The 19,039-nt window shown below is 37.4% G+C and overlaps 1 protein-coding gene across 1 annotated transcript; it reads left to right on the forward strand.

The window, feature by feature from the left end:
* The first annotated feature begins 114 nt into the window (after positions 1 to 114).
* PPWD1 (peptidylprolyl isomerase domain and WD repeat containing 1) lies at positions 115 to 17,123 on the forward strand. The gene is made up of 11 exons (XM_024194752.3): positions 115 to 265; positions 2,819 to 2,921; positions 3,723 to 3,823; positions 4,671 to 4,791; positions 6,749 to 7,196; positions 7,846 to 8,036; positions 8,704 to 8,893; positions 10,811 to 10,992; positions 13,208 to 13,289; positions 15,462 to 15,644; positions 16,740 to 17,123. The coding sequence occupies exons 1-11, from the start codon at positions 115 to 117 to the stop codon at positions 16,881 to 16,883; spliced, it is 1,896 nt and encodes a 631-aa protein (XP_024050520.1). The 3' UTR covers positions 16,884 to 17,123.
* The last annotated feature ends 1,916 nt before the right edge of the window (positions 17,124 to 19,039 follow it).

Below are 19,039 nucleotides of genomic sequence, written 5' to 3' on the forward strand. Positions count from 1 at the left end.
ATCTGCGCGCGCTGCGCTCTCACTGGTTGTGTCCGGCTGACGGCGAGAAGCGCTGCCGCCCTCACTGTCGGGCGCCCGAGCGGGGCGTGTCGCAGGAGTGTGACGCACACTAACATGGCCTCCGCCGACTCGGAGCGCAAGAGGCGGAAGCTCGAGGAGGCAGCGGTGGGCGCCGCAGCTGGGGATGGAGACGAGGAACAGGAGGAAGAGGAGCGCTGGGTCGGGCCCCTCCCGGGGGAGGCTGTGCAGGCCAAAAAGAGGAGAGGTAACGCGGGGAGCCGCGCCCTGGTCTGGGACACGGGGGAGCGGGGCGGTCCGGGCTGGGCGTCTGGGCGGGCGCTGGGACACGGGCTCCGGTCGGGAAGGGTGCTGGAGTGCGGTGCCGGAGCGATGGTAAACCCTTGCACCGCTGGCATTTTTGAGGGAATAGAATCAAAACTGTCCCCAACGTGGCTGTGATCCAGCCTCGTGCGCGATCCCATGTGCCCATAATAAGTAGCTCCTCCTCCTCCTCCTCTTGAATAGTAACAAAAATACCTTTGTTTTGTTGTTGTTATAAAAGGTGATCGGGAAAACGCTGTGCCCCAGCTGGTGAATTTTCATGCCAGTGCTGTAAAGTCTGTTGTCTTAGGTGTAGAATTGGCTAAGAGCAGTACGTGGATATGCGTTTTGTCAAAGAGTGGTTCCTCCTTCATTAATGCAACAAAGGCAAATATTTAAGATGCTGCATTCTCTGACTTGTTTTGAAGGTTGCACAGCACAAGAACTTGAAACTTTTCCTTGTTCTAAATCTCACAGGCTTCTCTTGGCCTTAAGAAAGAGGGTTATAGGAACAGATGCTTCAAGATGTCACTCACTATGGCTTTGATTGTGCAAACAGGCACAATCTTAACTTTACTACCACGAGTAACCCTGCTATTCACAGTATGGAAGTTAAGCATACACAACTGAGGCCTACAGTTTGAAATGCTTTCACTTATGAAGATTAATTACTACTCCACCCAAAAGGAAAAGCTTAACTTCACTACAAGGAAGATCACATTTTATTTGTAAGGCTAGGGTAAAGCAACAGACATACTTCTTGGAGAACACCTGCATGAACAGATTCTTTACAAAGCTTAAAATCTCAAAAATAGACAACTACTGGCAATCAGCTGCTTGTTATTTTGTTGCTACAATTTTAACAGAGTTGCCTGATTGACATCTCCATCGTGGATTCTGCCTTAATACAAACATGGGATTGACTCTTCATCCGCACACAGGCCTACTAAATTAAATAGCAATGAGTGCAGTAGCCTCCAGCTAGACAAATAGTCATGGTTGTCATTTAAGGAGTTGGACCATAAAGAATCAGATTCATTTTGCAGTCTGTTAATGAAATGGGTAGAGATGCAATTGTTAGATCTTAAATAGTGACACACAAATGATGACGCTGATTTAGTTGCTTAATGAAAACCACCAAAAATGGAAGGAGAAAGATGATTAAAAAAAACAAAGGAACTTTCAAGAAATATATTTGTCCTATTCAATAATTGTGTGATATTGTCACATTTTTCTCTCCTTTCCCTTTAGTCTGTTTATGAATCACACATTTTTGTCATGTCAAACTTACACTACAAACTCTTCACGCCAGGTACAATGTTATTACAACTTTTGTGAGGTACCTGACATGTTTTTGAGTGCTCAAAAGTAGCAGTGATTACATCTGCCCTGTCAGTAAACACATTTCTTATTGTTCAGATATTGTCATTTTGTAACAGAAGATTGAAGATTTGTTTGTTTTATGAGTTCTTTCATGACTGTAGTTATAGACCACCTTTTCTAATATTAGTTATTTTTGCTGTACTGTCCCTAGATGATACTTTCTCGAGAGGGAAAAAAACAAGAATATGTTCAATTAAAATAAGAAGCAGTAACTTCAGATACCTATATAAGTGGACTTTGTTTTCAATTAACATATCAAACAGAGGATAATGATGTCCATGACTGTAGCAAATGGAATGACCCAAGGCTTAAGGATTTATGCCCCTTCTAAACATTGTTTTTCTTTTAATCCTTACCAGTATGTGACTGAATGTTCTTATTATCCATATAATGTCCAATCTATTTTGAATCTTGCAAAGTTGTGTGTGTTCCAGAGAATAACACAATACTGGTAAGGATTAAAAGAAAAACAATGTTTAGAAGGGGCATAAATCCTTAAGCCTTGGGTCATGACTAATTATCTCTCTTCTTGGAATAAATTATGACACCTCAACCTGAGATGTATTGATTCTAAACACATGTCCCCAAAATTCTGAAAATTATAGTTATTCTCTAACAAAAGGATTTTTTCTATAGATACTCTGTTTTCAAGTCTTCTTTGTGAAAGTTTTCCTTTATATGAGAAATAATACACTTTAAAGAAGTATTTGCATAAGGCCAAATTCTGACCTTCGATGCTCAAGTTAACTTAATTAGCGGTGGGGCAGAGGGAGGGAGAAAATGCATGTAGGGACAGACTTTGGGCCTTTGACATTAATATTGTTTTATCATTTCAGAAAACAGGTGTAATTATTTAAAACGGTGTGCTTATTTAAATATTAATGAAATGAGAGATTAGCTGTTTCTAGCATGCCAGCAGTTGGGAGATCCAGGTTAAAAAAATAGTGGTAGAAATCTCATTCATAATGTTAGCATGATGCCCTGATATCTTACCTTTTTGACTAAAACTAATGCAGGTAAACTAATCCAAGTGTAAATAATAATAGAGAGCAGAAGATGGGATATAATATTTATTAAAAGGAAATAATTTCTGCTTTTCTCTTATTTTGTTCAGTCCTTGAATTTGAACATGTCTACCTTGAAAATCTTCCGAGTGCTTCAATGTATGAACGCAGTTACATGCACAGAGATGTCATTACACATGTAGTGTGTACTAAGTGAGTCTTTTGTTTTTCACAGTGTCTTGCAGTCCCAAAACTTTTATGTGTATATGATAGGAAGTTTTTTTTTTTTTAATAGAAACTTTCCTAATGGAACTTGATGATTTTGGAGGTGTGAGTTTAAATTCTTCAGAGCTACTTCAAATAGATTTGGCTTGGTTAAAGAGAGATACATTTGAAATCTACCAATTTAAAAGTAGTACCGTGTAACCCCTTGCTTAGTTTTGTGGATTTAAAATCCCATTTTCCTATTCTTAAATTACGTTTTTTCATCCATATTGCTATATGAAATAACTACACAAGCAAGAGAAGCTATACATCAAATGCATCAAAAAGTAAACAACTGCAGAGACAGAAAAAAATCTCTAACCTCTTATAATTGCATGTTACTTCTAACAATATTAGCATGAAAAAAATGACTGAAGTGTGTTGTTTAAGTTGGTGTAGTCTCTTTACAAATCAAGTCACAGAGTGTGGGAAGGTAATATCTTGCTTTTTAATGATTAATACTGAGATTGAACTGCTACTGCACACTGACAGACTCAAGATTGTTTACAGTAAGATATAAAGAATATTGTACTAATATGTAAGGTCTTGATACTAGCTGTTACCCACTAGTTGCAAATACATTATATATTCATGTTGTACTTTTCTGAGTGAGGAAAAAAGAAAAAAATGCATATCCATCTCAATAGCTATGCTGTACTAGTAAACTGATCTTGTACACCATTATTGATTCTTCCCTTCCACTCTCTAGTTCTTAATGTTATGTTTCAATTGATACGCTTATCATTGCAGGACAGATTTTATCATAACTGCCAGCCATGATGGACATGTCAAATTCTGGAAGAAAGTAGAAGAAGGGATTGAATTTGTTAAACATTTTCGTAGCCATTTAGGTAAGAAATCATATTGTATTTGATCTGTTTTTATTAGAACACAATTTTTCTTCAACTCTACTATCTATGTTCTATATTTGCAATATCTAGTAGTAGTTAAATATTTGTTTCATCAGGTGTTCTCCAAAGCTGGAGAATCTGGTCCTACTCCATTATGCAGTAGGATTCTGAGGGATCAGGAGTTACTGTGGAAATAAACTTTAATGTTTGTTAGGTGTATTGTTTACAGGATTCTTAACAATTTATTTTATAATTTTCTATGCTTCATTTTTAGAACTTGGTGATACTGATTGTTCATGGTAACAGTAAAACTTGTAAATTGCTATTTTTAATTAGATGTACCAATCAACTTTAAAAAAAATATATCCTTTAGAGTCCTTCCAAAAGTTTAATTGCTACCATTGACTTCAACAAGTATGTTTACACGTACAAAATTGGATCCTTTCTGAGCCAAAAAAAGCACATTATTTTCTTAAGTGGGATTAGTGGACCAATTAAAAAAATAAGTTGGGTCACTAATTCTCTGTACAGTGGCTAACTACTCCAAGACAATGCAGACATGAACAGTGCAATGTAGAACTCTTTTTTTATTATTATTATTATTCTGTACTACAGCTTTAAAGTACAGATAGTATATACAACAATTGCAGGCTCTAAAATGTTGTTCAGATCTGAGAACAACATTTTAGAGCCTGCAATTGTTGTATATAGTATCTGTATTTTAAAGCTGTAGTACAGAATGATAATTGAATAATCCTTCAAAGTGGTAAATATAACTTTGAAAACAAAGCATGAAGAGTATCTGTCTTTTCCATGTTTTAATATTATATTGGGTTTATTGTAACAGGGGTCATTGAGAGTATTGCAGTTAGTTCAGAAGGGGCATTATTCTGTTCTGTTGGGGATGACAAAGCAATGAAGGTGTTTGATGTAGTGAACTTTGATATGATCAACATGCTGAAACTTGGGTAAGTCATGTCATTCTGTAAAAACGTTTTTGGTGATTGTAAGTGTTTTGAGTACTTTGAAATATTTTTTTTTAACTTAAAATGATCAAACAGAATTTAGTTTAATTCACTCTTATTCAATCAGCCTTCATTTAACTAAGTTAAGGGAGTGTGTGCTATTAGAAATGTGCCCAGCAGTTTAGAGATTTCCTGATATATGTAGGATTGTACTATATGTGGCTTTAATCTCCTGCTGTAAAAAGTGTGCAACAAAGTTTTCATATTTTTCAGTATGACATGCACCTGACATTCAGGATATGTCATGTAGCATATGACAAGATACATGATGTTAGTCATATCTCATGATAAGAGAGCAAAAACAATGAAAAAATGAGAGTTCTATAGCCCATAGAAAGTTCTTGCCAGGTTTTTAGTATTTCTCATTCTGAAAGTATCATAGCAACATAGGCATTTTCTACCACACCTATTACTGTGATATTAACATAGTGAAATTAACATAGTGTTTCTATTAGGGCTGATTATTATTTTTTTTTTTAATCCAATTCTCAGTTTACCTTACCGTTTCTACTTACTTTAATATTTAACAGTGCACTTACAACCAGTTTTTAAATCAACCCAGTTAGGGTAGGAGCTACTGTTTTTAACTGGAGAGCCAATCACAGTCTGGTCTCTGTACTGCCATTGTGACAGCTGTTCTCTTGTTTTCTGCCTCTTAACCAGTTTTTAATCCATGACAGAACTTTGCCTTTCATGCCACAACTACTTAATTTCCTTAATAGCGTCTTTTTTGAAGATCTTTACCAAAAGTATTTTGCAAGTCCAAAATAATTTTATCTACCAATTCTTAGGGATTTGATAGTTGAGTTGTCGAAGAATTCTAGATAGCATAGTTTTTCCCCGGAGGCTGTACTGGTTCTTTGTATTACATAATGTTAGTTTTTGTTTTTCATAATTCTAGCTTTATTATTGTTTGATCTAGCTTATCTGATACTGAAATAAGTCTCATTGGTCTATGATTCCCAGGGTCTCTGTTAGCATCCTTTTAAAAGATAAGCATAACGTTGGCTATTCTTCAATCCTCTGGTTCATTTTAATTAGAGTACATATCTTTGCTAGCAGCTAAACCATTTCATTTTAAATTCCTTCAGAATTCTTGATTAATATAATTTGGTCCTGGTGGTTTATTGCAATTTATAATCTATTGATCTTTTTATTAATCACTTTGTAATAAAGTCCTGGTGATTTATTGCAGGACCCGATCCTGCTCCTGTTGAATTTGATGGCAAAAGTGCCTTTGTTTTCATTTGCACCAAAATCTGACTTTAAATTGTCAATTTCAGGACAGAGAAGAAATGCCATTGTCATGAAAGTTTAGTAGTAATAGATTTCCACTCCAAATATTGTAGTGGATCACATCCCTATTTTCCCCACCTACCTTCTGTACGCTAACTTCCTGTCACAACTACTTTGTGAAGCATTGTGGAAAAGCAGAGATTAGGTAACTGGCACATTCCTTTGGTAATACACCACTGAATTTTCATAGACCACATATTATCAAAGCAGTAAATAATAATTCTACCCCAAAATTGCCTCTGCTATTTGATTTCAAATTGATAGTTCAGTTGACTTCAAAAAATTGAGGAGGTAACTTGCTACATATGTCCTGGACTATCAAATTATTGATCTCTCTTTATCTGTAATATCGAAAATAATACTGAACAGAAATCTAGCCCTTAGACGAATGTGTAGCCAAGTGTTATTTGCAGTATTGTTATAGCCATTTTGATCCTAGAATATTAGACACACAAGGTGGGTGAGGTAATATCTTTTATTAGTCCTATAAAAAATATAACAACACCCACCTTGTCTGTTTAGCAAATTGTTATGCATATCTATCTAGGTAAATCAAGGCCTGCTTATTTTGTTTTTGTTTTTTTTCCTCTACTTTCTGTTCCAGCTACTACCCTGGCCAGTGTGAATGGATATACTGCCCTGGAGATGCCATATCTTCTGTTGCATCTTCTGAGAAGAGCACAGGAAAGATATTCATATACGATGGTCGAGGAAATAACCAGCCACTTCATGTTTTTGATAAACTCCATACATCCCCTCTTACTCAGATACGGCTGAACCCCACCTACAAAGTAGTAGTGTCTTCTGACAAGTCTGGAATGATTGAATATTGGACTGGGCCTCCTCATGAATATAAATTCCCCAAAAATGTGAACTGGGAGTATAAAACAGACACTGATTTATATGAATTTGCTAAATGTAAAGCTTACCCATCCAGTATATGTTTCTCACCTGATGGCAAGAAAATGGCCACTATTGGTTCCGATAGAAAAGTTAGAATTTTCAGGTTCTTGACTGGGAAGCTTATGAGAGTCTTTGATGAATCCCTGAGTGTGAGTTTAATTTTGCTTCTATATTCTGACTTCTATTCTTTTTTTGCATATTAATTTACTCACCAGCACCTTTATCTACTTTATCACCAGTTTCTATAAAGATGGGTTTTATTACTTACTTTATCTTACAAAGGAGTTTTTTTCTATATTAGCATCTTTTAATCTTATATTTCTATGGTATCTAACTTCTACATATTAATCTGTGCTGAATATACTTTGAAATTTAATTGCTGTTTTTCATTTAGGAAATTTTGTAATTTTTGTGCAGCTAGACTGCCCATTTGCTAGAAAGCATTTGAAAAAAATGTCTGCTTTAATCAAAATCAAGAGAAAAATGTAAGGGAAAAAATCTTTTTAAAGATAGCTTTGTTAGAGCAAACATACTTTTTTTAATTTACCCAGGGTCTTGGATGCTAACTACAGCTCGTGTTTTGATAGTCAAAAGAAAAATAATTCTAATTGTGTATATTTCAGTTCCTGCTTTAGCTAAAGGAAATACTTGAATGATTCACTCAAACATTTACTTAATTTTGTGAGTAGTTGAGTAATCCTACTGAAGTGAAAGTTAAGTGTGTGTTTCAATGCTTTGCTAGATCACAGCATTACTGTACGTTCATACCGTTGGTGATTGATTGTCTTGTTTCTGTAGATGTTTACTGAGCTGCAACAGATGAGACAACAGCTGCCAGACATGGAGTTTGGCCGACGTATGGCTGTTGAGCGTGAGTTGGAGAAGGTGGATGCAGTCAGGTTAATTAACATAATTTTTGATGAAACTGGACACTTTGTGCTCTATGGAACAATGCTGGGTATTAAGGTCATAAATGTAGAAACTAATCGGTAAGTCTTATTCCAACTGTGTTTATGCACCTACATATAATAGTTAGTCTCAAAAAGTCTCATTTCAGCCAATTTTTTAATATTCTTGTTCCATTTAAAATTTTGCATGTTAATAGATCTTTCTATTTCTTTGGGAGGGGGCGGGGGGGTAGTTGTTAAATTAGGTTGAAAATGAACTGTTTGTATGCCAAATATTGAATTTTATGGCTTAAAACTTGGTAAAATGAGAGAAGATATGCATAAAAATCCTTGGAATAAGTATTTTGCACAGGCAGTCCTTTTCTGGCTAATAGTAAATACAATCAGATACACTAATGGAAAGTTGATGACCGTTTTGTTTATAATTCTGCACGTTAGAATAAATGAGGATCAATGGTTTTGGGATTTTTAGGGTAGGAAAGGCTGAGTAGTAAGTTTTTTGTAACAGTTTTGAAAAGGGAAAGCATTGTAAATAAGCTTGTAATAGCATTCCCTCCTGCCCCGTCCCCTTCTCTTTCTCTCTCCTCTCTCCATATATATATATTTGATAAGATGAGGAGCAGTGTTTCTTGAATTCTGCTAAGAGTCTAGTTATGGCTGGAGGGGAGAGACTGTATAACATGAAAGTTTAACAGTAGTCAGACTTTTTCCTTTTTTTGTTTTTGTTTTTAAACACCATGTACTATAGGTGTGTTCGTATCTTAGGCAAACAGGAAAATATCAGGGTGATGCAACTGGCTTTGTTCCAAGGTGTAGCAAAGAAACATCGTGCTGCAACCACTATAGAGATGAAAGCATCTGAAAACCCTGTTCTCCAGAATATCCAGGCAGATCCAACAATAGTCTGCACATCTTTCAAAAAGAACAGGTTTTACATGGTATGTATGGTTTCTGTTTGAATAATTTCTATCTTGGATTAGTCTATTTTGTGCGTTTGTTTTTTAAACTTCTTCTCACAGACTTTTTAGTGCTTTTGGACTTGAAGAATTTTGGTAGTGACAACTTTCCCAGATGAGACTCCTTAAATTACAACAATAGTTCAGAATTTTTAGCTTGGATTTATCTGAGAGTAGCTTTATGATCCTTCAGTTTTTACTGAGTTGGTCAAGAAATTGTGAATCTTGGACTCCTTTATATCTTAGTAAAGTTTTAGTTCCTGTGTTTGGTAGTTAGGATTTCTTTTGAAGCTATATTTATATATAGCTATGTAATTACTCTATAGTGCCTGGGAACCCCAATGAAGGATCAGGGCTCATTTGTGCTAAGCACTGTATAGACGAGTAACAGACATTTGTTGCAGAAGCCTGACTGTCATTTGCTTAACTAGTATTTGTGCTTAACCTTGATTGTTACCATACAGCACCAAGTGTGCGTACTCTAAACTATCAGAAGGCAATTATAGAACTGAACACACAACTTGCAAAAGTATAGACCAGGAAGAAAAGTTTGACAGGATTTGGGACCTTTGTATTTATCAAACATACAGAAAATATAGTGTATTTCAGTGACTGTAATTGCCATCTGAAACTTTATAATGTACTCACTTGGTGCTGTATGCTGACACTCCTCTACTGTTTGACCTTTATTATGTGTTTTCTCTAACTAGTTTTGTCTTCTGCCTTTTGAGGACTAGTCTAGGGATCATATTGCTGTGGATGGGAACGGCTCTTTGAATTAATCAATGTCTTTCTATAGTATTATATTAGTATAAAGACAGAATAAGAGTACTTACTATACCCGTGTAATGAAATCAAGAGAGACTTCCAACTCTGTCTGATCCTAGCGCAAGGAGCATTGCCTGAGAATGAGTGTACTTTACCTGTACGAACTTTACATTCTTCCCTTTTAAATAAAACAATGTTAAAGGCAGGCGAGAGGTCTAGGGGAGAGAGATCACAAAAGACTACCGTATATACTCGTTCATAAGCCAAATTTTTTTAGTTAAAAAAGGGAAGCATCAGAGAAGGGGGTCAGCTTATGAACGGGTATAGAGAAGGGGAGAGGTGAGACAACCTCCCCCCCTACAGAGGGGGCAAGGAGAGGCAGCAGAGCCAGCAGGGAAGAGGCGGGGCCATAGTCTCTCCACTTCTGGGCATGCTGCTCTCCCCCTAGCCTCCAAAGCAGCTGCAGCTCCGGGACTGGCATGCTGCGGCCATGCCGGAGCACTCTGTGGCCGCGCCACCCAGCCTGCCGGAGCAGCTCCAGCCAGGCCAGAGACATCCTCCCCTGGCCCACCCCAGCTAACATGGGAAGGAATGGAATGGGGAGAATGTGGAGGTCCTGGACTAGGGGTGGGGTCATGTGGGGGGGGGGTCCAGGGGGTTACCCCCCTGCCCCCCCCCCCCAAATTTCCCCATCCGTTGCTGTCCCGTCCCGTTAGGGTAAGCAGCTGGCGGGCCGGGACACTTTGTTTACTTAGGTTTACCTCCCTGCCTGCGGACACTCGAGGTAAACAAACCGTCTCGGCCCACCAGCGGCTTATCCTGATGGCCCGGGAGCCAAAGTTTGCCAACCCCTGAATTATAGTGTCGGCTTATGAATGGGTCATAAACATTTTCCATTTTTACTTATCTATCTTGGAGGGGTCAGCTTATAAACTAACCAGCTTATATCTGGCCTGGAAATTGTGACCTTTAATCTGCAGGTGGAAGGACTGTCAAGAGTCTTTATTTCACACATACTGAAATGCAGGAAGATAGACTTTTATAATATGATCTTTCTCACTGATTTTTAGCTTTATATGGTATCTAAATAAGAAAAAATAAAGGTAGCAACCTTTGTCTTTTGTTCTTCAGTTTACTAAACGTGAACCAGAAGATACAAAGAGTGCAGATTCTGACAGAGATGTATTTAATGAGAAACCATCTAAGGAAGAGGTCATGGCAGCCACTCAAGCTGAAGGCCCCAAAAGGGTTTCTGATAGTGCCATTATCCACACAAGCATGGGAGATATTCATGTCAAGCTTTTCCCTGTTGAGTATGTATTTGGTACCTTTTTAAAAATAGTTTTGCTTTTATTGTTCCTTTCTTTGAGGCTGTTTGTTGTCGATTACCGGGGCAGAAGGACTGCTTAAAATTTGATTTCCCCTGCTCCCCATCTTATTACATAATATTATTGCTTGCATATTTGCCTAATTAATTATATAAATTAAGCTGCTGGGATGTTAGCAAGCACACTAGGGCAAAAAATAGCTTAAAGCAGTAGCAAGGGCAGTGGTTCTCAACATTTTGTTGTTGTTGTTGTTGTTGTTGTTGTTGGAGTATTCCTTAGAAACTGTAAATCCCCAAGTCTGCTTGTATCATGTCTGACTAAGTTGTCAAATCTCACCTGCTATTTTTCCTTATCTTCTTTTCCTTTCTTCTGTGTTCGTTTTATTTTTCATTTTCTGATTTATGGATTTGCTCTTTTTACCTTGTTTTGTTCTTTTTCTGATTCTGCCCCAGATGCTGGTGTGATACAGCACTGTTTTGTGCAAGTTATGTGTTACTGCAGAGATAGCAGAGCTGTGCTATTTCATGCAGTCTAGGGGAAAGGAGAATAGAACATGTGGGTGGCAGCAGCAGATCTGCCAACAGCTTTCTAAACCAGAGGATGATGCATCCTGCAACTCCGAAAGAAATTGCTTTATGCATAAATTTTGTGCCATTGCAAACCTGAAACCTCTCATGAGAGCTACCTTCTCTGTCAAAATTGTATCCTACAATGGAGAAAGTTTTACGTGCAACTAGGCATGAACTTTATGCCATTTATGTTCAACTGCTGGCACACAACTGAGAAGGGTTCTGTGTACAACTGTTGATGAATAAAATCTTCTGTTCACATCTGTACTTCTGTACCCCAGCGTCTGCTCCTTCTCAACTTTCCAAGCCCACTTAAGCATTAAAAATCCCTAGGAAATTAATATACAAAAACTTTTTGTTGTGAAGCACTTAGGGTTTGTTGTATGTGTAGCAGCCCTGACGGTTTCACAAACGCATGGACATGAAAAGTAAAACCACTCAACAGTACATACTCTATGCTCCTCCACCCACAGACTCATACGTGCCTTACCATTATCACAACTGCCATACAGCACTGTGCACCACAACCTTCACTCTGCCCCCAATAATGCTAGCCTTCCATCACTTCCTTCACCAACCCACCCTGTCCCTATACAACGCACTACTACAACAAATGTCCACAACTAATAGTACTTAAGAGTATGTAGTTTTGTAAAAGGGTTTGTTGAAGAGGACAGAGTTAAGGTTTGGAATGCATGGTTTGTCATATACAGCATTTGTGATAAATGGTATTTTGTGTGCCTCTGGGTGGATAAGCCAGGTATGTATGGCTAAGTGGCATAACTTTTCATTTTCATGTTTTTGTGGATCTGAGTCAGGTATGTTTGTATGTGTAAAGCAACCCTAACTGCTTTACAACAAAGTTTTTGTGTAGATTAAGTGTAATGTTGTTACATTGTTCTGTAACTCTGGTAACAATTTTGTCTCTGTCAAATTCAAGCCGTGATGGTGAAAGGTTCCTTATTCTGTTAGCAGTAATGTACAATCTAGTCCCTCTGTGATCCAAACAGTATTTGTATGTTGACAATCAGCAGTTTCAGTTTTAAAGAAGGGGTAAAGAACTGTGTGGCTCTGTGCTGATCTAGAAGTTTCCTTTAGCACTAAAGCATTTAATCCTCAAATTCCTTACTTCCATTAGATGGTATTGAATACGTCACTTGGTATACCCATTCATGCTGCAGGCCATTGTTTGATAGAATTACCTTGGTAAAGGGATGTTAATTTATTTTTCTGCTTGTGAGTTGCATACTACTGCTGTTGTGAACATTGGTTCCACTTTATACTTGTTAATACTTTGTAATTTTATCTCCAGTATGTAAGTGGAACTATGGGGAGGAAATACTGTCTAGCGGTTAGGGCACTAGACTTGGGAGAACTGGCTTTTTTTATGGCCCTGCTGTTGACCAGCTGTGTGACCCCGGGCAACTCATTGCACCCATCTATGCCTCCTGCTTTTTGTCGGTTACCTGTTAAGCTTATGCATTCTTTGGGGGCAGGGTCTGTCTTATTATGTGTTTTTTGTGTAGTGCCCAGTACAATGGGTCCCCGATCTCAGGCGGAGCCCCTAGGGCACTACTGCAGTAAAAATAAGTATTATTTAATATTGCCTTAAATTTGTTATGCAACTGCAGGTGCCCCAAAACAGTGGAGAATTTCTGTGTACACAGCAGGAATGGTTACTACAATGGGCACACATTTCACCGTATTATCAAGGTAATTTACAAAAGACTAATGCTTTTCCTGTTGGTTTGTATGACACAAAATACAGAGCATAAGACATTTGTGCCAGTTCTGTCTGAATTCGTCATTTATATTGCTTTTTTGTTATATTTAAGTATGGTGAATTATTATATTTAAATCAGTTAAATTGTTTTGTTTTTTTTTTGCAATTGTTTCATAGAGACCTTCAGCCTTTACAGGGAACTGTTAGATTTTGAAGAATGTTATGATTTAGTAAGGTTATGGTTCAGTTTAAAAGTAGTAGTCCTGCTGGTAAACTGCAGAGCAAACCTGAAAACTGAAATGTTGAGTTAAGCGCAGATTACAGTAGAACCTGAGTTACGAACTGACCAGTTAACCACACACCTCATTTGGAATTAGAAGCACGCAATCAGGCAGCAGTAGACCAAAAAAAAAAAGAAGCAAAAACAGTACAGTACTGTGTTAAACATAAACTGCTAAAAAGTAAAGGGAAAGCAGCATTTTTCTTCTGCATAGTAAAGTTTCAAACCTGTATTAAGTCAATGTTCAGTTATAAACTTTTGAAAGAACAACCATAGCGTTTTGTTTAGAGTTACAAACAACCTCCATTTTCAAGGTGTTCGTAACTCTGAGGTTCTACCTTACTATACTGAATGCCCTTGCTATCCAGGACAAAAACAAAACAAACAAGCAAACAAACCCTCTGCAAAGTCTTGGTTGTGCTTAGTTCACTGAAGATATTGCAGAGTGCATTACTATGCAACATCAGTAGAAGTAAGTTGCAATGAGACTACTGATATTTGTGATGACACATTCTGAGATCTTCTGTGAACTAGGATGTACCAAGAAGATTTTGCAAGAGAAACTTTTTTTTTTCTTGATCCTGATCCTTTCCCTAGTTGAAATCACTTGGGCTGAATCACTTTTCCTGCAAATACAGAAGCTCTGACTTGTTCATGAAGGCTCCAAGGTTGCTCATCCATTTTTCTTGTAAAGGATGAAATATTTTTAGGGATTATTCCCTGAATGTGACCACCCCAGACCTTCTCCCCTTCATTTCTGGCATGGTGGAGTTGGCCCTAAAGAGCAAACTGAAGGCTAAGAGGAGCTTTGACTATGAGGAAGCACTCTCAGGAGATACAAAACAGAAGCTCTGCCACAATTGCTCCCAGCACTCGAATCCTTGCTCTACCTGGAGAATAGGTTCGGATTCTGGACAGCTTGTTAGCACAAGCTGAAAGTCTGGACATCTCTGTGTCATCCCCCCACCAGCTTGAGACCCTTTGCAAGGGCAGGTTAGAGCTCTTTGCCATTTGAAATATAGCAGGGAAGTCTGTCTTCAACCATTAGGAGTTCTTTGAGGGAACATTCTAAACTTCCCCAGCCCTTGTCCTCTGGAGAAAAGCTATCAAGTAATAGTCCTTTAGCAAGGAGTCTGGCATTCTTGCTGACACTTCCTCCCCAGAAAAGAATCTGGGCTTCCTCTGGGATGTTCCCTTGTGTTTACTTTCCAGTTGAATTGGACAATGAGAAACAGGTGCTAGATTCCTCCCTGCAGAAAAAGTGCAAGAAGACAACACGAGCTAGGGAGAGGGATCGATCTCTAGTTGGGAACAAACAAAAACAAAACAAAAAAAAACCCTCCTTCCCAAGGATAAAAGAAAAGCAAAGAAAAAAAAATACAAAGGGGCCAGACTGCACAAGTGAAAAGCCAAGAGGCATGCCAGATGCTCATCCCTTTCCACTAGCTCTGGCGTGCAACAGGCTGATATGACATGACTTAGAATTCAAAGCAGGCACATAGGGGTTAGGTAGGTCTGTGCTTTCTGCAGGAATGGACAGCTTGTAAAGCTTTAAACTTCTGATGTATGGGATAGAAAAACAAGTTGATAAAACGGAACACTTTTGCAGAAGGTACAGAATTGCAGGTACATAACCCCTACAGGCTCATATGTTATCTCACCCACAGGATATGTTAGAGGATCTTACTCTGATGATGAGCTGGCCATCATTTAAAAAAAACCAACAACCTTATTTGGGGCACTCTGGATTTTATTCTAACACTTGCATATCTTATATAAAAGTCTGTCAGTTTTTAAAAACAAATCTTGTCTTGAATTACACAGCCTTGCAGATTTGTATGTTCTATAGCAAAATGTGATGGTATGTTTAATTCCTATGCAGGGTTTTATGATTCAAACTGGTGATCCAACTGGTACAGGAATGGGAGGTGAAAGCATCTGGGGAGGAGAATTTGAAGATGAGTTTCATTCAACTTTACGACATGACAGACCCTACACACTTAGTATGGCTAATGCAGGATCAAACACCAATGGTTCCCAGTTCTTCATAACAGTGGTACCAACTGTAAGTAATCTTTAAAACCCAGTTTAAGGTCTGATTTGAAGATCAACCATGATGGTACTATGTAAAGAAGCAGTTGTGCCAGTTCTGTAGTGAAAAAGGAGGATGCCATTGTCCAGCTAATTTTATGTAGTTAATGATGTGACAAAAGCACATCGCTTAAGTTTAACTGAAAAATGTCCTTTAGGAGTGATTAAACTTGTGATTATGAAAGGCTTTAGACACAGTAAAAGGCACATGTTAAATTTTAAATCTTATTGTAGACGATGGAATTTTATATTAACAGGCGTTACATCGTCAAGATTTGGCCCCAAAATATCTCCATTAATACTTTCATTTTTGTGTGACTTAGTTCACTATATACTAGAAGTAGGAAACTTTGGTATGTTAATCTTTAACAAAACAAAAACCTTCAAAATGCTGTAGCCTATGGATGTCCTTAGAAGTAATCTGCATATGCACCATCATTTTACTATTTTAGAGACTTGCCATTTTAGAACTGTTTTAGGGGCATTTATAAACAATTTAATAGCTGATGTTAAGTTAGCTGTAGTGATATGCAGGGAAATTTTATTAACATAAGACCTAATTCTTAATTGCTCACAAATATGAACTTTACTCATTTTCTAGTGGTGGTAAAAGTAGATTATATTGTCACAACTGAGTTTCAAGCATGTGAAAGCATTAGTTTTCATATATAAATAGGTTGGAATGGAATTTATGCAAACATATTCCATTTAAAAGTTATTTTTTCATCATTGAAGGTCTATGAATTAAAATGACTGCATAGGTAGCATTTTTGCCTTGCAAGATATTTTATTAATGCTTAGGTATAAACAAACTGAGATAACTAGATTCAGAGTTGTTGAACAGTGTAACAGACACTTTTATATGCTTTCACTGTATACTTGTTAGAATAATTAACAGTGAATACACTTTAAAGTGTAAAGCTTAAAATGTAATAACCTTAATCTACAATTGCATTTGCGTTCACTTATTCTAGCACTAAATCTCTTTCTGTCCTACTATTTAACCTACAGAATGCTTTATATTTTAAAAAAAATTCTGCTTCCTCTTTTCGTTCCACCCCCTAAACAGCCTTGGCTGGATAACAAGCACAGTGTGTTTGGACGAGTAACCAAAGGAATGGAAGTTGTTCAGAGAATCTCAAATGTGAAAGTAAATCCCAAAACTGACAAACCATATGAAGATGTCAGCATCATTAATATCACTGTGAAGTAAAATAGAATTTGAAAAACCTACCTTAAAAATAATGTTGTGGGACCCAAAAGCAAACAAACTGAGCACTGGACTTCATTTTTTAATAGTTCTCTGCTCTGGAAACCCCCAGGACTGAACAAACACCAACCCCTCCACCAATCGTGTAGTTGAAATGCCCCAAACTGTATTTTTAATAACTTTTATATTTTAAAATAAAAGGTGACCATGTTTATTAAGTTTTTTTGTCTCTTGCATCTTTTCTATGTTAAATTATGTGTATTTGTACATTCAAAATGTCTGAAGGGTACTGATTTTGCATAATCATGAGCATGTTAATCTAACTTCCTATTACTCTTGCTAATGTCTTCTTTACTGAGTTTCTCTATATGTTTGCATTTTCCTTATTGAGTTTATATTTCATGCCAAAAATAGGTTCTTTCCCCCATCAAAATTGATATTTTTGGAAGAGCAAATGTGAGCATTTCATATAGTCTGCAGAGCAGTTTCTAATCTGCTAATTAATACAGTCTTTCAGCACAGCCACTTCTGTCACATACATGCACATCCATCCCAAAATTAGAAAAAAAAAGTTATGACAGTACATGGGATTTGCCTCTGTCCTTTAGAGAGTGCATATGTGTATCCGGCTAAGTATCCTTAGGGTGGCAAACTAAGAGTCAGGTATTGAAATACTAAAGCATAAGATCCTGTTTAGGTTGACATGAGCTGCTTGATTTTAGGCTGTAGTAGAGCACTAATTGCTAGCAGTAGATTTAATGGACTAATAAATTTCTAGTTCTGCCTAAAATTCTACACAAGTATTTCTTTCCACTAAAATACCTGGTTGATGGAGATCTCTTCACTATTTCAGGTGTTCTAGTAATGTCTCATTTAAATGAAGAGCAGATAACGGATATCACCTTTACAGACTTCTAGTGAACTTGTGTCAAACGTGATCATATCACTAAATGCTCTCCTTACAAAGTAATTTTAACTCTGTCAAAAACTATTTGTTGGGTTCATTTAATCCTAGGCCATAGCACAAGATTTAATTGGGTTAACATTTAGGGTAGCCCATTCACAAAACCTATTGCAGCATGCCAAATCTTTTTTTCCCCTGTTATAGCGGGGTAGAGGTGCAGGTCTTATTTCTTCCAACTTCTACAGGAATACAAGGCTTATCGTGACATTAGTATTTCCAGAGTTAGATTAATGTAAACCCCCATTTTGGCTTACAATTTTCCCTTAATGTCATGCTGACAACCAACACATTTTTGCCTACCTCCTCCCCTGCCTAAAACAATGTCAAAAGGAAGGCCCTAGCTTAGACTAAATTCAATGCAACAGGACTAGTGTAGCAGATAGGTAACAGCACACTGGATGTAAACTGTCACTTAAAGAGTCCTGCATTAATTCAAAAATAGGTTTCATTATATTAGAAGAATAATCAATGCTAAGTATTTATACATAGAGGGTGTTTTGTTTTTTTAACTCTGCCCTTTTCAATGAGACAAGGTGAGTGAGGTTTTTTTTTAATTGGACCAACTTCTGTTGGTGAGAGAGACAAGCTTTTGAACAGAAGTTGGTCCAGTGAAAGTTATTACCTCACCCACTTTGTCTCTCTAATATCCTAGAACTGATGTGGATACAACACTGTATACAACCTATTTTCATTGTCAGTTTTTTTTTTTTTCCCCCCTGTATTAATGTAACTGCAGTCTTGATGTTGTCAGAGGAACCAGGAAGTTTTTTTTCCTGAGAATCACCCACCTGGATTCAACCTCAGATTACAGAATAGGCGCAGCAGCAGTATGCTAAAGCACTGCCCATCCCACAACATGCTCTTCTCTCACTCAGAGAGTTACAATAGTATCAATAATGAGAAATAGAAATTCCTGGCACACAGGTAGGAATACAAATCCAGTATGGCAGCTGTATTAAAGCAGTGATATGATTTGTGACTGAAGTCGGTGACACAAATGTGTACACACACATTTGGATAAAATACCACTTCTGAGTAGAGCTGCACTTCAAACTTGCAAAGTGCATTTACCTCAGTCAAGGTCTTTTAAGTGTTGAGATTTGTGCCTGATAGTCACAATAACCTTAGCTGAAACGTATGGATAGATGTTTTTCTGCTAGTATTAAAAGTGAAGTCCCTGAGGCCTACTTTCTAA

This window comes from Terrapene carolina, unplaced genomic scaffold (genome assembly GCF_002925995.2).
Source record: "Terrapene carolina triunguis isolate 2854851 unplaced genomic scaffold, T_m_triunguis-2.0 Scaffold69, whole genome shotgun sequence".
NCBI lineage: Eukaryota > Metazoa > Chordata > Testudines > Emydidae > Terrapene > Terrapene triunguis.